Source organism: Heloderma suspectum, chromosome 2 (genome assembly GCF_057233095.1).
Source record: "Heloderma suspectum isolate Gila_16-S chromosome 2, 16-S_ref, whole genome shotgun sequence".
NCBI lineage: Eukaryota > Metazoa > Chordata > Lepidosauria > Squamata > Helodermatidae > Heloderma > Heloderma suspectum.
In genome coordinates, this window is record NC_139459.1 from 25,738,597 (window position 1) to 25,763,331 (window position 24,735).

The 24,735-nt window shown below is 43.7% G+C and overlaps 1 protein-coding gene across 3 annotated transcripts in view; it reads right to left on the reverse strand.

The window, feature by feature from the left end:
* Positions 1–24,735, reverse strand: part of NPR3 (natriuretic peptide receptor 3) — an 88,868-nt gene that overhangs the window by 52,940 nt on the left and 11,193 nt on the right. For all 3 annotated transcript variants that reach the window (XR_014787568.1, XM_084833022.1, XM_084833021.1), the window contains exons 2-3: positions 12,362–12,484; positions 8,196–8,362 (exon numbers count right to left, since the gene is read on the reverse strand). Coding sequence is in view for 2 of the 3 variants with exons in the window: in XM_084833022.1 (XP_084689148.1) it covers positions 8,196–8,362; positions 12,362–12,484 (290 nt within the window). In the remaining variant the exon portion in view is untranslated. The remainder of the gene's footprint in view (positions 1–8,195; positions 8,363–12,361; positions 12,485–24,735) is intronic.

Here is a 24,735-nt window from a genome sequence, read left to right on the forward strand (position 1 = left end):
ATTTTGGCCACCTAATGCGAAGAGAAAACTCTCTGGAAAAGACCCTGATGCTGGGAAAGACTGAAGGCAAAAGGAGAAGGGGATGGCAGAGGATGAGATGGCTAGATAGCATCACCGATGCAATGAATATGAACTTGAGCACACTCCGGGAAAGAGCGCAGGACAGGAAGGCCTGGCATGCTATGGTCCATGGGGTCACGAAGAGTCGGACACGACTGAATGACTGAACAACAAATGCTGCTTCTATCAGGACACGAGAGGTAACAACAGCTACAAAGATTGCCAAAAGCAGCAGCAATGGCTCAGTCTCAACATCTTTCCTGTTATGATGTTATCAGGATTGGAAATCATAAACAGAAGCGTACTTATTTATTGTGATGTACTTGCAATCACAGTCATCTAAAATTCAAGGGCCATAACAAAGCTGACAATTATGGATAAGAACACTGTCTAGATTTCATATTCTTGGGGATCCAATTGGGCAATCAAGAGGCCATTTAGGCCATCGAGTCCAACCCTCTGCTAAGTACAGGAATCTAGTTCAAAGCATCCCTGACAAATGGCTGTCCAGTGTTTTCCTAGTCCATGTCAGTTTCATGTATATTCAATCATATCCATTCCATCCAATTTCCACATCAGTGTGCAATGTTTTTTAATCACATAAAATTCGAATTTATTTTCACATGCAATTTCCCCTAACACACACATTTTGTATGCAATTTTCCCTGATATATGCATTTTTATACACAGATAACTGCATCTCAAAATTTGGAGAAGTGCACAAACTGCAGGATAACTATATTTGGATCTGCATATTAGTTTGAGGTATGTAAAGTAGGTCAATTTGCTTAAAAAAAGACTAACAAGATAGGGATGGTACAGGGATAAGAAAAGAAAATGAATATAACAGGGTATCTGCACAGCTCACTGCATGTTAGCTAAAACAGATATCAACTACATTTTTAGCTGAGGTCAACTTTACATTTGCTTTATATTGGAACACAGCATTCCAATTTTGTGTAAAAGAAAAGACCATTCTAAAGGCTTTACAGTTTAGAGAAACACTGCTACCTTTCCACTGTCAAGATCTGACTGCACAAGAAACTATGGTCTGATGAAAAGCTAATAATAATATGATGGCCAAAAGACTATATTTGAAGAAAACTGATTCTAATTAGAAAGCACTACTACTCTTGGGCACTCTCCATGAAATCAATTTGATTATTTCAAATCAAATAATTCAAAGAGATTCAACCTAAACCAGGAACCCCAAACATACTTATTTGAACCCTAAACCAGTAACCCCAAACATACATTTTGTTGAAATCAGTTACTTACAAGGAACTATCTTTAGAATGGTGTCAAGAAAAAGGAGCTTGTTGGTTATTTGCACATACTGTATGAAGTTGTTTATTTCCTGCCTTTCTTTCGGAGGAACTCAGTCCCAGCCTCCCAGGTGATCTCCCGCTGAGGCACTGATCAGACAGAGACCTGATTAGTTCTGGGGCTAGGGGTGGTGCTTGCATCATGAGTCTTTAGATCATTCCCTGGGATCCTAACGCTGCTAGACGCTATAGTGGAATTCATATTTCATTGGCAGCTGCCTAATATAAAATTCCAGTATAGATATGAAGATGGCCTTCAATTCTCAAACTGGGTTTATTGTTTGCAGAATTCCAAAATGCCATCTTTCTGTTCTCTCTCCTTTGTGGACACTATAGCTGAACTATGGCCCTTCTAGTTTCTAAGAAGAGGTAACTGGTTTTTGTGCCAGTTTGGCGATAAATGCTAGGAGGACAGCTACTGGTCAAAGCCACATTTTTAGACTTTTTTAGCAAAAGATTTCATTATATGCCCATCCTGAATGGCCTATGGTGTCCCCACACTGACACTGCTCTCTATGGCTCCCAGGCGGGGGGGGGGGGAGTTATTGTCTTTCTTTTTGCCCCCCCCAATAAAAATCACAACTCCTGAGGTAGCCTTTAGAACACAGGTGGTGAACACACAGTCCATGAGCTGCCTGTGCCACCACCGCCCCATGTCACTGTGCTGCTGAAATTTTCAGCAGCGGTGAAAAGAACAGTGGTTTCTGTAAATGGCCCCAGAACACTGAAGCTGGCCACCCCTAGATTATTTTCTGATTATAAATGCTACTTTGAATCCAACTCTTGTCAAACCCAAATTTGTATACAACGAATTTCAAGGGTTGCTGCTAAAGATTATTTGCATTTGGGGGCATCAGAAAGTGCTAGACATACTGAGTCCTGTTAACGTTTTGTGGAGGTCTGTATAAAATAGTGTTTAGTTCCCAATGACTGCTTCCACTATCCAAAACTGCAAGAACTTGGTAGGCTTTCAGTGAGGGCTGTGGCATGGCTGACACAGAAATTTTATTCCCAGAACAGCTCCATAAGAGGGTGTTTTCATAGGGCAAAAGAAGGTGAACCAGTCAAGATTACAGCTCAGTGCCTTCAAAAAAGCAAAAAGTCTGGTAGGGTTAGGTTTTTTGTTTTTTCTTTTAAACGACCCAATATATCTTTGACACCTTGTCTGTCAAATGGTGGATTCAGCAGCTTAAATACTAAGTCAGCAATAGTGGTAATGCCTTGCACTAGTAATAGTGGACAACTGACTGAATTTAACACTAAATAACTGAAATGCCTTATTTACTGAAAGATTAATGTATTTATTTATGGTATTTCTATGCTGCTCGATAACTAAGGTTCTCGGGGGGGGGGAGTATAAACATTATAAAAATAAAAAAATCAATAAATATATACACGGAAAGCAGCCTTCCCCAACCTGGTGCCCTCCAAATGTATTGGACTACAAGTCCCAAAATCCCTATAGCTATTAACTTAATGTGCAATGTTTTCCTTTAGCAATGGCAATGAAGGAACTTTACATTGCTACGGATTTACAAAATAACTTTTTGTTGTTCAGTCGTTCAGTCGTGTCCGACTCTTCGTGACCCCATGGACCATAACACGCCAGGCCTTCCTGTCCTGCGCTCTCTCCCGGAGTGTGCTCAAGTTCATATTCATTGCATCGGTGATGCTATCTAGCCATCTCATCCTCTGCCGTCCCCTTCTCCTTTTGCCTTCAGTCTTTCCCAGCATCAGGGTCTTTTCCAGAGAGTTTTCTCTTCGCATTAGGTGGCCAAAATATTTGAGCTTCAGCTTCAGTATCTGTCCTTCCAATGAGCACTCAGGGTTGATTTCCTTTAGGATTGACTGATTTGACCTCCTTGCAGTCCAGGGGACTCGTAAGAGTCTTCTCCAGCACCAAAAGAACTTTACATGTGTCTTAACATTTTCTTTACATTTGATGTACAACATCTTTACAACATAAAACAGTATGAATATATCTAGGAAAACACTGTTATCAGGTTTACTAATTATTTTCTGTTCTGCATAAAAAGGATGCATTTCATTTTGTTATTAGGGCTAATAAGAATTTTTATATAGCCCAGGGGAGGCTGGTGGCTCTGTTTTCAGTGGAGCTGTAATCCATTCTAAGTTTCAGTCAGAATCAGTCAGAACTCTAAAGGAGCTATCAAAGTTGCTGAATCTATTTTTGGGGTGTAGGGTTCAGCACCATGGATAGCTCCTTTAGAGTTCTGGCCGGTTCTGACTAAAACCCAGAACGGATTCACAGCCCCATCGAAATCAGAGCCACCAGCCTCCACAGATATAGCACTATCACTGCAACAACGTTAGAAAAACTTAAGAGCAGAAACCTGCAACAATGGAACTGCATCACAAATTATTTACTTTCTTCTGGAATTATTTTCCTTTTAATCATTTGGGCTGTATTATCCACAGTGAATGTTGCTCACACTCTAATGACCTACTCATTGTTCATCTCCTGTGAATTTAGTACAGTAGATCTCATTCATCACTTGAGAACTACTGTTTTTCTGAAGTTCTGTTCATAACTAAAGCCTGCAGCAGAGTTATGGCTTAGTGGCAAGGAGTAAGGCAGCCCTCGCCATAGATGAGTCGCAGAGATAGCTAGTCAGGCAAGCAAGTAATAAAACTTGGGGAAACGAACTGGGAGAGATGGAAGTCAGACTAGCACCTTTATCCTGGTTATGGGTAGAAAGCCATGGCCCAGCTGGGAGTCCAACAATGCCCCTATGAACGTTACTGTCTGTGTTGGTAGAAAATGAGATTTGTTGACGTTGATATAAAGTCCTAAGCCTTGAAGGAGATTGCAGGTCACCAATATCGATCAGAGAAGCTGATGTTTCGTTGGCTCCACCAACAGCCTATCATCTATATATCTCTAGGCCTTGCAGTTGCAGGTAGGAGCAGACCACAGCCATGCATTTGGGGTGCATGGCGAGACCGAAGGGTAGCACCTGACACTGGTAGGTGTTGGTACCAATAGCAAAGTGGAGGTAACGTTGGTGTGATTCCTCTATGGTGATATGAAAATAAGCATCCTTGAGGTCGATAGAGGCAAACCAATCACCTCGGGAGAGGGGAGGGAGGATAGATGCCAGGGAGACCATGCGGGACTTCCTGGGTGAGAAGAATAGATTCAGCTGTCAAAGGTCCATGATCAGCTGAAGCCCTCCATCCTTCTTCTGTAACATGAACTACCTCAAATAAAAACTGACCCAAAGTTGAGTGTGGGGACAGGCTTGATTGCCCCCTTTTCAAGGACTGTCTGAACCTTGAAGTGGAGAACCAGGAATGGAGCAGTCACAAGCACGGTACCAAGGAGACGGAGGGCATCAAACTTGATCTGGTAGCTCCTTCGGACTATGGCAAGGACCGAGGAGTCTGATGTAATGTTGCGCCAAGCCAGGTGGTAAGCAGAAAGGCGCATTCTGAAAATAGGAGTTTGGCCCAGAGGATGAAGAGGAATGGCGGGAGGTGAGTCAAAGGCACTGCTTACTCCTGCTGTCAGGTTTCCTACGATAAGTGTGGAATTTCAAAGTTGGAAAACTGTGAACGTTGCTGTTGTCGTGCTGTAGCTCACTGTTGGGGTTAGTACCACGTGGTGGAGGACTGCAACCAACGCCATTGCCTGGAGGGCTGCTGTGACATAAAACCCATATGACATGCTGTGGTACGGGTTTCTGTACTAAATCCAATGCATTGTCATTTTTTGCAATGATCAACCCTTGTCCATCCAAGGGTAAGTCCTCTATGTGATTTCTAGTCTCCTGTGGAAGGCCAGCTGACCTCAACCAGGCATGACGATGTAAGGCGATGGAACCCACCAGCGCTTTTGAGTTGCTGTCGACTTGGTGATGCAACGTTTTTATTTGCTGCCTTGACAGCTTCAGAGCCTCAGACTGGGTGACCCAACTTCTTTTTGTCATCCAGAAGATGCTCAAGGAGATGACCAACCTTGTCTCATAGTAGTAACTGGTACCCAGACATTTCCACCTGGCAATTTGATATTTTCAGGCCCATCGTTGTGGAGGAATATAATCTCTTCCCAAGTAAATCAAGGCATCTTCCCTCCTTGTAAGTTGGAGACGAATGTGCCCTGTGGGCCTTGACCTGTGCCGCTTCAACAACCATAGAGTTTGGGGCTGGATGTTTGAATAGGTATTCAGTATTTGCCTCTTGTAGATGATACATTCCCTCCAAGCACTTAAGCTTAGGCTTTCCATGACTATTTAATGGTTTCCTCTAACACAGGGAGTAGAGGAATGGCCACAGGTCTGAAAGTTTCTACATTTACCACATCAAAAACGGGATCTTGAACTGTGGCGGCTACTGAGCCCCTAAGTGCAATGCCTAAGCCATTCTGAGAATCTGGTGGAGAATTGTCCCAAATCCTCTGACAGGGATATAGCTTCACTGGACTCATCTGGCAATGAGATGGAGAGAGGGCATAAAAACTGAGAGGTGGTATCTGACTGGTAACCCTCAGTCCCAGACATTGGGGACTGCCCTGGAGGGACCTGACATGGTGGGCACTTCTCCCTTTCTTTGATGGGGAGCAGCTGAACATCACCAGTATTAACCTGCACCCCAAACTGTAGTGAGGCCGGCGGCTGAGTAGTTGACAAGACAGCTTGTAACTGTGCAGTGTGTGGCTGCAGTAAAATTGGCAGAGCATTCTATCTCTGAGTTGTATGTGGCTGCTGGACAGACGGTAAACCAGGCTGGACATCCAGCGGCTGAGCTGGAGGTGACCGTTGAACAGGAGACACAAACGAAGCCCTGGTGCGAGGGGTGACCTGTTGGTCCAGAGGTTTCGATACCATCACCGACAGCAGTCTTTGCTACCGACTTTCTCCCCAATAGGGAGGATCAGGATGGTGAGGTTAGTATGGGCCGTAAGACTCATCATGGTAGTCAACCCAATCCTGGGGTCTCCTGTATTGCACATCCCAGGTTGAACGTTTGTCCCGCTCAGAGAATGGCGATCTAGACAGTTCTCAGTATCGGCTCTGCTCATAAAAACTAGGGGCATGACCACTTGTAAAGAAGGTGAATAAGCACATGGAATCTGGCGATTGTGGATGCCAGTCATGACCTGTGCTGTAACTCTCAAGCCCGTACTGACGAGGTGGTGAAGGGGGCAGTTCCGGCAGAGACGGGTCCCAAATCTCACTCTCTGATGTAGATGGATGGGTTCCCTCTGAATGGGTTCCCTCTCTGTCACAGTATTCACCGTTGGAATGGGTGAAAATAACATTGTTGGAGCAAGCAGTATAACCGTCGGTATGGGCGACTGCATTTGATCGGTAGGCATCGGCGGAACAGTGGGAGACGTGGCCGGTACCAATGATTGCTGTCTATCCCGAGAAGTCTGTACCAATATGGGTGGAGCAGTCAGAACGGGAGGGCATGCTTTATCCCAAGTTGAAGTGCTGGGAGAGATGGCCTATAAAGGCTGTTCTTGGTTGCGTGGTGCTCATGCAGAGTCAGAGGGGGCAGAAGAGCCCGATGCTCGATCCTGAATAAAATCATGCGACTTTTTAAAAGTATTTTTCTTCTTCTTTCTCAACTCTGAAGACAGACTGGCCTGCTTCAAAACTTTAGCCTTTTTTGTTAATCTTTTCACTAGTGTAAGTGTCAAAGATTGGCCCGAAGAGAGAGGGGATGATGACCCCAATACTAGAGCAGGCTCTTGTGTGGCAAGTGGTTTGTGTGAGGGCAAGGTTGGCGTGCCTGCCATACCTTTTGGCTCCTTGACCAACTCCAGTGCCCGTTCCAAAGTGTGGATCAGACCTTCAGCTAATTGAATTGATTTTTTCTTATTTGCTTCAAGAAGGCTTTACAATGAGGGCAAGCCTCAACAGTGTGCCCCTCTCCGAGGCAGAAAAGGCAGAGGCAAGGGCTGTCAGAAGGTGGCAGTTTTGCCCCGCAGCAGGTGCACTTTCAAAATGGTGCCCTGACGGCCATATGCCCATGAGGACAATCGCGAAAATTGCAAAAAATAAAAGTAAATAAAAGAAATAACAATAGATAGCTAGAAAAACTTGATAGAAAGATTGAATAAAACTCTGCTTTTGAGAAAAAAAATGCATACACTGAACACGAAAGAAGGTCCCTAACGAGGCACATGCAATGGTGGTCAAAAGAGAACTGGGGGAATAAGCTGGAACCCGCTAGGGACATGCACACTGGGACAATGGAGGAAGAGTTTTCACCAAAACTCCTCAGCTACTGAAGTTTCTTGATTTGAGGCTCTGCACAGGGGTAGAGCCCAAATGTGCAATTCACAGAGACCACAGTGAAGAAATCCAGATTTACCTTCTGCTCACCTCTGTCCTAGTACATACATTTGAACTAAACTCCCCGCCACCCCAATAATTTGTGTTCTAGAAAGGCTTATTCCCTGAACACAGAGAAGTAATTTGCAATGGGTTTAGGGATGTGTTTCCTGAGCAAGCATGGTAAAAGTGGAAAAAAGGAAAACTAATGAGAAACTGGTACAGAAAAGCATTAAGGGTTCTGGGATCTACACCATCATGACGTTATACCTTAGAACGATGAGCAAGAGGATGAAGGCAAAAAGAACTCTATTCCAGGTAACTGTGAACAAACAGAAATAACCATTTTCTTTGGCAAAAAAGGGGGTGGCGGGGGGGGTTCTAGAAGCTACTGTGAACATTCAGACATTTTGGTCCAATTTAAAAAAAGCCACACAGTCACTTTTGATTTCATTAGAAGTGTGTTTTAAAGATGCTAAAAGCTCTAGCCTCATAATCAGGTACTTACATAATCATCATGATTTATTCCTTGTTTCTGAACAGAACTTTTCACCTCCACAGCAAACTTTTCAAACTCAGGTTTCACTGTCCTCAGTAGTGTGACTGTCTGGAGAGATGAGTATGCTTGCTTTGCTTCAAGGTCGTGTTTGTCTCCTCTCTTCCATGAGCCATTTCCTAAGGGAGAAATAAAAATATTTACAATTCCAAGCCAGTTACCATAAAGAACTCGTTTTCCCCTTTCCTGCTGCTGTATTCCCCACGTGTTGCTTGGGGTAGCCAGAAATATGAAACACGTTGTCCTCCTAATTCAGTGTGAGTACTGTAGGAGCACAATCCACCCAGATTTAACCACTTTTAAATTCCACAGATTTCAATGACAACCTTAAAGCACATCCTCAAGTCTCTCCCACTGAAATTAATTGGTCTTAGAAAATTGCTTAACTGTAGCTGAATAGTACCCTATGTGATTAATTAATGAGGACTTTTTTAAAAAAAGGTTATACATTGTATTACAAAAAGGAAGCACATTGTTTTGGAGGGTGAGGTTTTTGACAAAAGCCTGGAATTCTTTGCAGGAAGTTCAGGACAAAAAATGAAATGAAAACACGCATCTCTCTTGGGACCAAGAAATAGTTTCTACCAAGGGCAATAAGCAATAACATTATGTCCTGGCATTATAGGTGTTAGAGTGCTAGGGCATAACTGTTGTAATCCTCTCCCTAGCAGCCTGTCTTTTACATTCATGAGAAGATTTAGAGGAGAAAACAAGAAAGGAAGAGGAAACCAGTCCATTTCTCTGCTTCCATTGTAGTGGGATACTATGTACAACTCCTATATCGAGACAGGCTCATAAAGGACTGGCTTGATCCAAAGACATTAGTGTATGATTATTTATAGAAAATCAAATAGTGAAATAACAAGTGGAAGATAATAATCATAAACTACTGGAGTTGGTTTGGGGAGGGGGGATGCTATTAAAAATATATATTAAAGGTCATTTCATTCCTTTAGACATAAAAAAGAAACCATGGTTAAAAATACAAAGGTTCAAATGGAGGAACAGAACTCACAGACCAGGAGTACAACTGTTAAACAGGGTAGCACCGAAACATGGTGGCGATAGGGGAGAAGACCAGTCATCTACACCTGCTGCCTTAGTGTCACCCCAGCCAAGCTCCCATGCAAGGTTAGGTCAGCGCAGCCAGACAGCAAGTAAGGAAGGGTCAGTGGTAGGGCACCTGCTTTGCATGCAAAAGGTCCCGAGGTCAGTCCCCAACATCTCCAGGTAGGGCCGGGGAAGACCTAAACCTCTGGAGAGCTGCTGCCAGTCAATGTACATCTGACTCAGAATAAAGCTGTGTTACTATGTTGCTGTGAAGAGGGTCTGATGGCACAGAACTTTGAAACTGCATTCGAGAAGTCCAATAATGATCCCTCAAGTGGTTTTAAGCAACTTGTTAGCATTTACATAGTAGATTCATACCACTGCTTTTTTTCTCAGTACAAAGTATTTTTTTTCCCAGTTACTCCACTCTGAGAACATATTAGATTACGGCAGTACACTTCCACGGAGTTGCTTTAAAAGAGTGTTCGACAACTCTAGTTAGCGCAAAATGTGGCAGCCAGAATGCTTTCGGGTGTCTGCTTTTAGGATCGTATTACACTGATTCTGTTTCATCTGCACTGGTTTCCTGTAAGTTTCTGGACCCAATTCAGGGTGCTGGTCATTGCCTGTAAAGCCAATAACCTAAATGGCTTGGCACCAGGGTAATTGGAGGACTGGCTCCTCCCTCATAAACCTGCCCATCAATTACAGTCATCACTGGAGACCTGCTCAGTGTTCCACCAGCAAGGGAAATCCTGCAAGCAGTAACATGAGATAGTGCCTTCTCGGTGGTAGCACCCCAACTGTGGAACTCTCTCCCAAGAGAGATTTGACTGGCCTGTTCACTGATGGTTTTTAGGCAGGCAGTCAAGATATTTTATTTCACCAGACTTTTAATGAGTTTTAACCAGCTGTTTGTTTTGCCACTTTGCTGGCTGTTGTTTTATTTTGTTATAGTGGTTTTACTATTCTTGTTTCTTATTATATCGGGATTCTGTTTTTATTATGAACCATCTTAGGGATCCTTTCAAGGGTCAAAAGGCAGCATATAAAAGTATCTGTCTGTCTATCTGTCAATCTATTCATCCATCCATAAATAAATAAGGTACTGGGCTGGGGGCCACATTTTTTGGCGGCCTTTGATAGCCCAGTCAAAGTGTGGCTTCCAGGACCCTGCCAATGTACTTGTCTTTGACCTCGTAAGGTGAAAAACAATCCCCTGCCCCCTTCCCAGCTCCAAATTTGGAACTCAGATAGTGGGCGGATATCTTCTTCATAGTTGCACTGTGCTTCCTAGCACAGTGAAAACATGGGGACGATCCCTGTCCCTGACCCAGCTCCAAGCTGGAGAGGAAAGCTTGGTCTCTGATTGTTAGAATTTATATTTTTTATCGTGAAGTTGCCTGATACGTATATTATAAAGGGTAGTATGCAGATGTTCTAAATAAATGAATGAATAAATAGTAAAGCGCACTAGTGCAACTTTGTTGAAATTATGGTCCATCCAATCACATTAGATTGGTGTTTTCTAGCTACAGGCATATGTACCAATACAGGCACTTCAGCTTTTTATGACTAATGTTGCAACTGCTGAACAATAATCATCTCTGTTTCAGGCTCCCAACCTGTGCTACTAATCCTATTTAGGTCTGTGCATTCAGTCACCCAGTAAATAGTGTGCTGCTCTAAAGACTGCAAGATTGTATAATCGCATACACGCACGCACGCACACACACAGTATGTGAAGCGTGTTACATCTGAGAGCACACACAATGTAAGAGAAGGCTGCTGTAGCCAATATCTTATTCTTGTACAAAGAAAGATAACTTTTTTGGTCATTTTGGGCTGTAATTCATTACCCAGTTAGCTGAAAAAACCAGCTGATTTAGTTCAACTTGCTTCCTTGGAATAACTTTGAATGAATCCAAGCACTGAAGTCAAGCCTTGGAACTTGTACATTAAATTAACATGCAAGAGCCACAAACCACACACACTTGCTCAGTTGGCAGTCTCTCCCACATCTAAACATGCTAGCCCAAGGAGTCTTTTAGCAAGCAGCTTCACTATTTCAGCTGCAACTAAATCTGTTACCTAAATCCCAACTCAAACTGTATCATGGCCTCATCGCACCAACTGAAATTTGCTGCCAAAAGATGGGGCTAGTAAAAATTTAAAAATCTTCTAACCACATTCTCATGGCACACTCTGCTCATGACTCATGATGCCAGGTCACCACAACAAGGCCCAAAACTAGACAAGTGGGTCAAACAACAGACAGAATTGTTAAACTGGCTTAAGGCCAGTATGTATGAAAGCAGTATATAGGAATGCTGCAATTATATACCCACTTACCTGTAAGCCCACTGAATTCAATGGGATTTATTTCTGAATAGACACGTATAGGATTACATTGGAAGTTAACATTTACTGGTCAGTTTAGTTTTTACTTGCTGTTCATGAGTAGCCAATGTTATGTTCAAAGGCTGTTCCAACATATACTAGTGTGTGGATCAGGTTTCCCATATAGTAGCTCAGTTATCCCACTTCTTTCATTATAGTATGTTATAGTGGCTAAAGTGATTGCTTTAGGGCCCAATCCTATGCATGTTTAGACAGAGAAAAGGCCTGCAACTCCCAGCATTCCCCAGCAATGCCGGGAGTTGCAGGCCTTTTCTCTGTCTAAACATGCATAGGATTGGGCCCTTAAACATGGGAAACCCATGTTCAGCTCCATGCTGGCCTGGCTATGAAGCTCACTGGGCGGTCTCAGACAAGTTACAGTCTCTCCAGAGTAACGTCTCTAGCAGGGTTGTTGTGAGGATCAAACTCTGGGGGAAGAATGGGAAAGAAATGTAACAAATACATAAATAAAATTAATTTCTAAGCATTAATTTTGGTTGTTTTTCTTCTAGTTTCATAATCCAAATGGATGTTAATCTCAAGAGCGAGGAGAAGCAATGGCTCATTTTAAGACTTGCCATGGCCTGCTTAGAGACTAAAACGATTTTTAAAATACTATTGCATTTATAAAAGTCTTGTAACCCACCAGAGGAAAGAAACCACATTACCATATGATGAACTGTTGAAGAGTTCAATATTGAAGAAAGCATAGTCTCCATTGGTCATTCCTTGCCGATGTGCAGCCAACATGATGTTCCTTATTGCGTCACTGCTGGCACACATGATCACAACTAGCGGAAATAAATGGAAAAACACCAATAAGAAGCTATTTCTCAAACCACTGGGTATGTATTGTCAAGCTTTTGGACAGCTGGAGACAATGACATAAACTGTCGTTCTCCTGTTGTTTTTTCAATTATAGATAAGATCAACAAGGTTAGGATTTTCAAAGGAATATACAGTAATTTAAGGGGCAAATTTCACTGACATTCTGCAGAACCCCAGAGGTTCCTTTGAAAATACCATCCTCGATGACTAATTATTGTCACAGAAGTTAATCACTAAATTTTCATTGGCTCTAAGACAGAGGACTTGAGCATTATTGCCAAACATTTCATTCACATAACATGGGGGTGGGAGTTCATTAATCATTTGTATTTTGTAATATTTCCTACAATGAAGTACCATCATTTGCTCTTGAAGAAAGACATAAATAGTTCAAAATTTAACAGGACAGGCTACATATGAGGACAATCCAATCAAAGTTAAGCACATTTAAGTACCATTGATTCCAGTTTAAGCATTAAGTATGTGCTAAACTTTTTCCTATTTAAAATATTTAAAAGTGCTTAACTTTGGCTGAATCATGCCCATAATGTTTCACAACATGTAGGAAATGACAAGTGCTGTGATTATTAAAGACTCAGTGCAACCCTATATATGTCTACTCAGAAATAAGTCACATTGATTTCAGTTGGGCTTACTCGCAGGCAAGTGGGTATAGGATTGCAGCCTCAGTTTTCTCATTAACAAGAAGCAAAATCAAAGCTCTGAGTGGTATTTGGCTCCCCACTCATTTAGCTTTAATTCTCTTCCATGGGCTAAATCCAACATTACGTGAGCAGACTTCCACTCGCACAACAGGGGTTTACCTTACCTTCCTCCCCCATGCCCCCCCCCAATCTGCTCCAAAGGGTCCCCCAACTTTCTGGAAAAGATTTGGGATGTGTGTGGGGCCTGCAGGGAGGAGGGAAAATTGGATTCGTCAGCAGTGTCCATTCTGCTGGTGTAAGGACACCACGGGATACAACCCCGTGACATAAAAATATTAAGGAATGACAGTAACAACGAAGATCAGTGATAACAAATCCAGTCATTTCATAGAATGACTAAGGCAAGGAAATTAATCTAAATCTTCACTGGATCCAAGTCAGTGGACTGGAGCATTCTCTAGTCTAAAACGTCCAACATGACAAAGAAAAGTATGTTAAATTATGTGAGAAAATTTGTTTGCGTTCACCAGATGCTTTAAACTAAAAACAGAGATCACAATTGGAATTCATCTCAGAAGAAACCCTAAAATAGCCACACATGGAACAGAACTGTCAAATGAATTGATAAGAATTAGCTTCATAATTTATACATGGAAAAGCTGGATTTTCTTCAAAAATATCCTAGCTACCTCCTCAGTCCTCGCCTCTTTGTCTTTAATCTACCACAAAGTTAGTCTTCTCTAAGCGGACTCAAAGCCGTTCCTCCGGTGCCAATTAGCAAGCCTGACAGAAAGGAATGAAGAATTGTGGAACCATTTTTGTTTCAAACACGTATTGGTCAGTTGTAAGCAGGGAATTTATACATTTTAATTCTATGACATATACATATAGCACTTATTAGTAATAGGCACTGAGTGTATATAACCAATTATCACTAGTAGTGTTCCACAACTGAACTTTCACAAAGTTCCATGGCATGGGTGCCTGCAGGAGGGGGCAGAGTGGGTTGCAGGATCGACTTCGCTCTTTACTAGAACCCCTTAGATCCACCAGCAAGAGCCTGATGCAAAATACATACACTTACAGTGCAATCGTATGCACATCTATTTGGAAGTTAAGTCCCACTGAATTCAATGGGACTTACTCCCAAGTAAATGTTCATAGGATTTCAGCCTTAGAAGTAAAGAATTCTGAGCACAGGAATTTGTTTTGCATACCAGAACTGACCAGAGGTCACAGTATTTCTGCACCAAAATCTAGACCTAGTTAGTGGTTGCCCCAAGTTTTCTTCATGTTGGCAGTAAAATTTAGGGCTGGGGGGGAGTCATTTTGTCATTGCTATTGTTAAATAATCGGGAACCATAAATCCTTGCCAATCTACTGCAGTCAGCTAGATGTACCCTTAGATCCAGATCTGCCTTCTTCCCACCGCTGATCTAGAACAGCTAGCCATATAATAAGCTCAATTGCATAAAACCAATAAAACCACCAAACCAGAAAAAAACATTAAACAAATCCAGCAGTGACAAAATCATCTAATGGACACCAAACTAAACACTAAGAGAGAACAAAACAAGAAGCAAGAGCTCAAACAAAAGCCTGTTGAAAAACAGCATTCTCATTTTCTTATGGAAGGAAAGGAAAGAGAGGGAGGAAAGTGTATTTCCTGGTGATACAACTGAGAAAGCCTTCTCCCACATACGTACCTACCCACTCTCCTTAAGGGAGAGAACAATCCCACCCAGAACTGGCTCAATGCTTGCTCCCAGATTAGCAGTTCCACCTACAAATAGTACTTTCATTTGTTCAGATGTTTCAGCTGATTTGCCCACATCCAGTCCTTCTCTGATCCCAGGTAGTGGTTCAGAACATCAGCAGCTGCACAGTCCAAGGGTTTTGGATACATACCTCCCAGGTGTGCCTGGGTTTGGGGATGGGGGTCCAACTGTCTACCCTTGCATGTGAGAGGTGGAGGAAGCATCAAGTACAGTTGATTACTTTGTGGATCATGGCCAAAGTCTCTGCTGTGAGACTCAAGTTTACATTTACCCAGTCAATCTGATGGCAGGTGAAGTCACCATTATTGCATACCACTGTTGCCCTGCCTGATTTCTTTTTCAGTCTCAAGAGTTCTATGAAGGTTTTGGGTCTTAGGCACAATAATATATTCCTAGCTCCAAATGCTTTTTTTGGACTGGGATTTCAGCCCATGATGATTATTTGGATATATTTAATATAATTTACTGGAGTCTATGTCTTCTCTGCCCCTTCATGGATCACTGCCTTGTTGTGGCGAAGGGGCTTGCGTAACTCAGTGAAGCCATAAGCTATGCCGTGCAGGGCCACCCAAGACGGACAGGTCATGGCAGAGAGTTCTGACAAAATGTGGTCCACTGGAGAAGGAAATGGCAACCCACTCCAGTATTCTTGCCAAGAAAACCCCATGGAACGTATCTCAAGGCTAAAAGAGATGACGCCGGAAGATGAGCCCCTCAGGTCGGAAGGTGTCCAATATGCTACTGGGGAAGAGCAGAGGGTATTTCCAAGTAGCGCCAGAAAGAGTGAAGCGGCTGGGCCAAACCCGAAAGGACACTCAGCTGTGGATGTGTCTGGCGGTGAAAAGAAAATCCGATGCTGTAAAGAACAATATTGTTTAGGAACCTGGAATGTCAGATCAATTAATCAAGGTAAGCTGGAGGTGGTCAAACATGAGATGGCAAGATTGAACATCGACATCTTGGGAATCAGCGAACTAAAATGGACAGGCATGGGCGAATTTAATTCAGGTGACCATCATATCTACTATTGTGGGCAAGAATCCCTTAGAAGAAATGGAGTAGCACTCATAGTCAACAAAAGGGTGGGAAAAGCAGTACTGGGGTACAATCTTAAAAATGATAGAATGATCTCAGTACGAATCCAAGGCAAACCATTCAACATCACAGTAATTCAAGTCTATGCCCCAACCACTGAGGCCGAAGAAGCTGAGGTTGATCGGTTCTATGAAGACCTACAACACCTTCTAGAATTAACACCAAAAAAAGATGTCCTCTTCATCATAGGGGATTGGAATGCTAAAGTAGGAAGTCAAGAAATCACCGGGATAACAGGCAGGCATGGCCTTGGTGTACAAAATGAAGCAGGACAAAAGCTAATAGAGTTTTGCCAAGAGAACATGCTGATCATAGCAAACACTCTTTTCCAACAGCACAAGAGGCGACTCTACACATGGACGTCACCAGATGGTCAATATCGAAATCAGATTGATTATGTCCTTTGCAGCCAAAGATGGAGAAGCTCCATACAGTCAGTAAAAACAAGACCTGGAGCTGACTGTGGCTCAGATCATGAGCTGCTTCTTGCAAAATTTCGGCTTAAATTGAAGAACGTCGGGAAAACCACTAAACCTTTCAGGTATGACCTAAATCATATCCCTGATGAATATACAGTGGAGGTGAGGAATAGATTTCAGGGATTAGACCTGATAGACAGAGTGCCTGAGGAACTATGGACGGAGGTCCGTAACATTGTTCAGGAGGCAGCAACGAAATCCATCCCAAAGAAAAAGAAATGCAAGAAAGCAAAGTGGCTGTCTAATGAGGCTTTACAAGTAGCTGAGGAAAGAAGGGAAGCGAAAAGCAAGGGAGAAAGGGGAAGATATACCCAACTGAATGCAGAGTTCCAGAGAATAGCAAGGAGAGACAAGAAGGCCTTCTTAAATGAACAATGCAAAGAAATCGAGGAAAACAACAGAATGGGAAAGACTAGAGATCTCTTCAAGAAAATTGGAGATCTCAAGGGAACGTTTTGTGCAAAGACGGGCATGATAAAGGACAAAGAAGGCAGGGACCTAACAGAAGCAGATGAGATTAAGAAGAGGTGGCAAGAATACACAGAAGAACTATACAGGAAAGATCTGAATGTCCCTGATAGCCATGATAGTGCGGTCACTGAACTTGAGCCGGACATCCTCGAGAGTGAAGTCAAGTGGGCCTTAGGAAGCATTACTAACAACAAAGCTAGCGGAGATGACAGTATTCCAGCCGAGCTATTTAAAATCCTAAAAGATGATGCTGTTAAAGTGCTGCATTCAATATGCCAACAAATCTGGAACACTCAACAATGGCCACAAGACTGGAAAAGGTCAGTTTACATTCCAATTCCAAAGAAGGGCAACGCCAAAGAGTGTTCAAACTACCGCACCATTGCGCTCATTTCACATGCCAGCAAGGTGATGCTCAAAATCCTACAAGCTAGGCTTCAGCAGTATGCGAACCGAGAACTACCGGAAGTACAAGCTGGGTTTCGAAGAGGCAGAGGAACTAGAGATCAAATCGCCAACATTCGCTGCATCATGGAGAAAGCAAGAGAATTCCAGAAAAACGTCTATTTCTGCTTCATTGACTACGCTAAAGCCTTTGATTGTGTGGATCACAACAAACTGTGGCAAATTCTGAAAGTGATGGGAGTACCAGACCACCTTACCTGTCTCCTGAGAAACCTGTACGAGGGTCAAGAAGCAACAGTAAGAACCAGACATGGAACAACCGATTGGTTCAAAATTGGGAAAGGAGTACGACAAGGCTGCATATTGTCACCCTGCTTATTTAACTTATATGCAGAGTACATCATGAGAAATGCTGGGTTGGATGAATCAGAGGTCGGAATTAAGATTGCCGGGAGAATTATCAACAACCTCCGATATGCAGACGATACCACCCTAATGGCAGAAAGCGAAGAGGATCTCAAGAGCCTCTTGTTGAGGGTGAAAGAGGAGAGTGCAAAAGCTGGTTTGAAACTCAACATTAAAAAAACTAAGATCATGGCATCTGGCCCCATCACTTCCTGGCATATAGAAGGGGAAGAAATGGAAGCAGTGACAGATTTTACTTTCTTGGGCTCCAAGATCACCGCAGACGGTGACTGTAGCCATGAAATTAAAAGACGCTTGCTCCTTGGGAGGAAAGCTATGGCCAACCTAGACAGCATAGTAAGAAGCAGAGACATCACCTTGCCGACAAAGGTCCATCTAATCAAAGCTATGGTTTTCCCAGTAGTAATGTATGGCTGTGAGAGCTGGACTATAAGGAAGGCTGAGCGCCGAAGAATTGATGCTTTCGAACTGTGGTGCTGGAGAAGACTCTTACGAGTCCCCTGGACTGCAAGGAGGTCAAATCAGTCCATCCTAAAGGAAATCAACCCTGAGTGCTCATTGGAAGGACAGATAATGAAGCTGAAGCTCCAATATTTTGGCCACCTAATGCGAAGAGAAAACTCCCTGGAAAAGACCCTGATGCTGGGAAAGACTGAAGGCAAAAGGAGAAGGGGACGGCAGAGGATGAGATGGCTAGATAGCATCACGGATGCAATGAATATGAACTTGAGCACACTCCGGGAGAGAGCGCAGGACAGGAAGGCCTGGCGTGCTATGGTCCATGGGGTCACGAAGAGTCGGACACGACTGAACGACTGAACAACAAATGTCTTCTCTGACATACAGAGCAATGTCACTTCCACTACAATCTATTTTGTCCTTTCACACCCACTAATTTTTTCTATTCTACTATGTCCAATCCATCTTGGGTTTTATACTTCTTTCATAAATATCTTTATGTTTTGTCTTTCTTTAGTAGTCTTCCTTTTTTGTGTATGTATCATTCTTTCCTATGGTAGTTCAGGTTTTTTTGGATTGGTTCTAATTGACCCAGTTCATATGTAACATTAAACCATGAATTAGTTCTGGATGAGCTTCTGTGAGCCTGAGCAAAGCCTGGGGCTCTCATGCTAATCCCTTCCCTCTCTGGCTCCCACATGGCCAGGAAGAAGACTTAACCAGGATGCAGTTTCATTTCTATGATTCCTGGCTTGAACCAAGAACTGTGGCTTAAAACAAATTCTACGCAATTGCTAAACAATCTAACTTTAAACCATGGGTTGCTTAGCTGGCTCGTTTAACAAACTAAGGGCACAATCCTATGGCCACTAGTCAGCAGCTAGACAGCCACAGGATAGGTCGGTTCCCGGGAACCGACTTTGGAGCCTGTGCTCTGAGGTTGGTTCCCTGAGAACCGACCTTCACTCCCTCCCATGCTGCCTCACACTCCGCGCTTCGAAGAGGACACGGAGTGGCAAAAATGGGGCGTGCCGGGGCAGGGAAGTTGGAAATCTGGCACAACACATCCAATGTGTCGTCTGGCTGCCGTTTCCCCCGCTCCAACTTCCTGTGGCTAGACAGCCGAAATTGGCTGTCTAGCCTCAAATGCAGGGCAGCTGAAGCGTGGAGGGGACAATCCCCTCTGTGCTTCTCCTGCCCTGCATTGGGTAGGACGTTGCCTCTGAGTTCGGAGGCAGCCACCTATCCCGGGAGGATTGCTCTCTTAGTTTATTTTAAACCATGATTCCTGGTTCACACATAATAACAAGGCAGACATCATAGAAACAGAATGGTTAAGTCCTCCTTATGGCTGCACAGGAGGCAGTAAGGGGTGAGAGAATGTGTGACTCCAAAGCTTCACTAAGGCTCTCAGAGGCACATCCGTGTAGCACTAAGTCATGATTTAGTTTTATGTGTGAACATGGCCACTAAATGTCTGTGTGCTTGTTAATTTCTAACCTATTTCTATTCAAGGACACAGTATAACTTCATTTCTAAGAGACGGTTCTTCCCCAAATTAGATGTTCCTCGGTGCCTGTTGTTTCCTCCCCCAACCCCTAAATCAGTTTAAAAGTTAGTGTACAACTGTTTGGATTTTAGGCATCCGCATTCTTTTTCAATTACTGTTCAAATCCCTTTGCCCCAAATGTTCCCAGTACCTAAATAAACCTCAATTAGGCTTCCAGGAACACTTGACTACACTTCCCAATATAGTTGGTATCCATGCATATCATGGCAACGGATTTCCCCCCAACTCTTTCTAGAAGCCAATCTAGACATCATAGGATGTCCACAGCTTTTTCAGGCAGGCAAGTCCACAATCATAATCCACCTACCTATGTTTCTAAGAATTGAGTCTCTCTCAGTAAACACATCCCTAGGTATATTCTAGGTGTGAGAAGATATCAGTTTATCCCCTAGTTCTGATTTCTTCAGCACAATGTCCTTCTGCCTCCAAACTCTTGCCTTGGCAACATCACCAAAGCTCTTTGCATATGGGTGGAATCTCTCTACAAAATCCCTGAAGGTCTCCCCCCTCCCCCTGCCCCAGCCTCACCTCTCTCGGTTTATTCAAGTTGGCAACCTTGGCCCTGAAGGAATACCTTGTCCCTTAAGATTAAGAGGCAGGAGCTCAGTGCACAAGCTCATGTTCACAACATCTGTCCAACAGGCAATGTATGCATATAACATTATGCAAAACTTAAGCCAGTGTGAGAATAAAATTAGGTTGTGCATATTTAGTGCCTCAGACTAGGTTTAATAGTTAGATGTTAGACTAGGACCAGGGAGACCTAGGTTTGAATCCCCACTCAGCTGGGAGATTCACTGTATTACCTTAGTCACTTTCTTTCAGCCTAAACTACCTCACAGGGTTGTTGTGAGGATAAAGATGGGAGGGAACCCATGAACCCTGCCCTGAGTTCCCTGAAAGGCGGGATATAAATGTAATACATAAATTCAAATATATTTATAATCTGACCTCTTCTATCTGTAGCAAACCATAACAGTGATCTAACCATCTAAGTATTTTATTTAGGGTGCAATCCTATGGCCTCTAGACAGCGGCTAGCTGGCCATATGATTATTCGGTTTTCGGGAACCAACCTCCCTGCCCCCTCCCCCACCCCTCATCATGGTCACCACACTTGAAAGAGCAGCGTGGAGTGGGAGGAAAGGGAGCATTCCCGGGGATGGGGAGAGGTGGGGACCTCGGCAAGGCTGGTACTACGCTTCCTATGTGTCATCTGGCCGCCGCCCCGCCCCCCGCTCCGAAGCGCTGCGGCTAGACAGCTGAAATTGGCCATCTGGCCACAAATGCAGGGTGGCCGGAGTGTGAAGGTGAAGATCCCATCCACGCTCCGCCTGCCCTGAATAGGATAGGCAGTCGCCTCCAAGTTTGGAGGCGGCCGCCTATCCCCATAGGATTGCTCCTTTATTTATTCGATTTATTTATTCAGTTATTTTGTCAGACAGTCTGGTGTGTTCAGTTGTTGAGTGATTATTCTATTCAAAGAAGCTAGAAGTGAGTGAGACACTCTGCCTCATTGGGCAAGTGAGGAAAATAACATAATGTTACGCAGACCCCTCCTGCCAGCAGTGAGATGTTCCAGAGCCACAGTGTTTTCCCCAGCATAGTTTCTTCTGAAGGAGGCCAACGGAGGCTTATTGGTGTTCTGTAATATTTCCATTAATTTACAAAATACAGGTTGTGCATAGATTTAGATAGCTAAGACGCTCCAAGTCCACTGTTCCCACATCAGATCTCTGCGGAGCCAGACAGCACCCCAAATGCTGTTAGCTTATAGAGTCCAAAAACTCAGTTCTCTCCCTCTATGGCTCAAAACTCAAACTACAATCTTTCTTTTCGTTTCCTTGTGCACACAGACCTAGATTACAACATCCTTAGCTGGGAGTGGGTGAAGAAAGGCATGCCCCCTTCTCTGATCAGTTCTTCCTATTCAGAGCAACCCCAAAATGAAATGATTCTATAACAAGAAGCAATTGGCTATTTAGTTCCCATGGCAACCTATCACCTGTGGTTTACTTATCAAAGGATGTGCTGGGCCAGATCTGGCCAGCAAGTCTGACCAGTTTTAACCCTCTCCTGTCTGGGCTCACAACAGTATAATTAAATCATTCATTTAACAGTGCAGAAAACAGTGCAAATCAAAATTTTCATTTTGAAAACAGTGAGGTTCTGATAGTTCATTAACAACTGCAGCTGTAGTAAAAGGCTTTTACTACAGCGTTTTGTTAAGATGTGTAAAAAGGAGAGGGAGTCACTTGATGGATAGTGCAAGGAGCTGAAGCTGTTGCAGGTATAAAAAAAAAAAAACAATTAATATTTCCTTCTACACAGCTGAGAATAAGCGATATTTCCAGTTTGTCTGGCTAGATGTCCTGAGCTAACTCAAATGTGCTTGCAAACTCTTACATCGCCTCTTAAGAATCCCAGCAACAAAAGGGCTGGAACAATTACAGAAATTGGCAAAATGGTGACTCAGACCATGCAAGTAACCAAGTTAAATTTTGTGTGAACTCAAATAGGAATAATAGTATGAACTACATCTGCATGGCGATGGGTTACAAAAAAGAAACTATTGAATACTATAAGGAAATCGTTTGGGAATAGGCCACTACTTGAAATTCTTGTTTCTTCTAGTCAGTTACAACCAAACTCACTGACTATGTAACTGATCAGAGGGCCAACCTGCAAGGCAAGGGGGCCAGATCCCAAGCGTCACTGTCCAAAGTTTCTTGCGGGCAAGTCCTGTTGCCACAGTCAGTGGTCCCTTCATGCCCTTTTTTCTCCTCCAGGTTGGCAACTAGGGGCCACAGAGCACCTTTCCAGGGACTCTATTGAGCCCAATGGCTGCCAGCTACTGATCCTGAAAATAGGATTTAGCAACTTTGCCATTTACTCAAGGAAATGTAACTTGGGAAGCTTGCTTAGTCCTACATTTGCACAACTTGGTCTAATTAAAGACAGGCTGCGCTGTCTCAGTGCCTATGTGCCCTGCGGATAGACACTTCTCAGCCAGTTTAACTCAAGCCTCTCTTTAAATCCGACAAACAATTCTTTATTGAACGCTCTCTTTCAGTGGAACAACAAAGAAACAATAACACACAGTCCACAGGAAATAAGGAGGTTGTTATGTATTGGGGGGGGGGGGCGTACTGTGGCTTAGTTATTGCTTTTGAACCTTGGCAGCTCCTGTAGAGTTGGGAGTAGCAACAGTGGGAAGAGCTTTTGCTAAGTTCTTCATTTCTGTGGGTGCTGAATAAAGAACGGTTGTGTTTGAGGCCTTCTGATTCTTGCAGTCATTCCTACTACCTATACAACATTTTTTGGCAACAAAGTTGGGATTTGAGAGCTATGCAGGCAGCAAGGACTGTGAATCCAATTATACAGCTAACTGGTAAGCAGTCAACTAGGCCCACTTAAGAGCTTGAGCAACTCCTGTGCAACAACAACAACAAAATTAAAACTAAAATGGCTGCTCTTGGACATATTGAAGAGTTTGATGTGAGTCAACCTGCTTCCTGGGATTCTTATGCAGAATAACTTTCGTTTTATCTTGAAGCAAATAACATAGCTAATCCTGAACAAAAGCAAGCTGTGCTCTTAACTGTTTGAGGGCCACAGACATTTGCCATAATAAGATCCCTCACTGCTCCTTCCTCACCCAAAACTAAGACATTTGATGAACTTTTAGGATTACTGAAGATCTATTTCTCACCAAATCCTTCAGTTATTGTGTAGAGATTTAAATTTCACAAACATTACAGCACTAGGCCTCTTATTTGCAACCCATGGGTTGCCTGATACTATAGTCTCACACAATGGGATTGCTTTTACATCGGCTGAATTTAAAACATTTGTGGTTGTTGTTGTTGTTCAGTCGTTCAGTCGTGTCCGACTCTTCGTGACCCCATGGACCATAGCACGCCAGGCCTTCCTGTCCTGCGCTCTCTCCCGGAGCGTGCTCAAGTTCATATTCATTGCATCCGTGATGCTATCTAGTCACCATTGCACCTCATCATCCCTGAGCAAATGGCCAAGCTGAACGGATGGTGTAGACCAGCGGTCCCCAACCTTTTTGGCACCAGGGACTGGTCTCATGGAAGACAATTTTTCCGGGGGGGGGGGGGATGGTTTCACGGGTGGACTTCTGGCCGCTGGGATGTAAAAGATTTACGTAGCCTATTACTTGAAGAACAGGGATGCAAATGGTGTCCACTACGCGGATGCCATTTGTGTCCCAGTGGCCAGAAGTCCGCCAGCGGCCAGAGCTGGCTGGCAGCTGTACGGACTTGCTGCGGAGTGGAACCAGCCAGGGCCGGCGAGGATTCCGGGGGGGGGGGGAGGGAGGGATTGCCTGCCTCCCCCCGCGGACCCCGCAGACCCAAGGTAAGGGGGTTTCACACACCCCTACTGCGGCCCGGTTGCCAACAGGCCACGGACCGGTACTGGTCTGCGGCCCAGGGGTTGGGGACCCCTGGTGTAGACAACAAAAGATGCCCTGAAGCACATTGCGGGAGGAGACTGGCCAACACACCTTGCCAGGTATCTCATCACTCGACATGTTACTCCTTGTGCAACAACAGGAGTCAGTCCTGCAGAGTTACTTATGGGGTGGCGTCTAAAAACTTGCCTTGACTATCTCCACCCGGATTTAGCTGAAGACTTACAAAGCAAACAGGAGCAACCCTGGATGCTGCAGATGCTGGATTAAAAGGGGTGAAGCCTGGTAAAAACAGAGTATTCTCTCCCAGGTCTTCTGAGCCTTGTGCTTCTTTGCTGGCTAGGCCAAAAGTAAGGGAAGACTCTGGCCCAAAGGAAAGTCTCTACTAGTTCACTTCAGACTGCTAGGATGAGGATCCAGCTACAGCA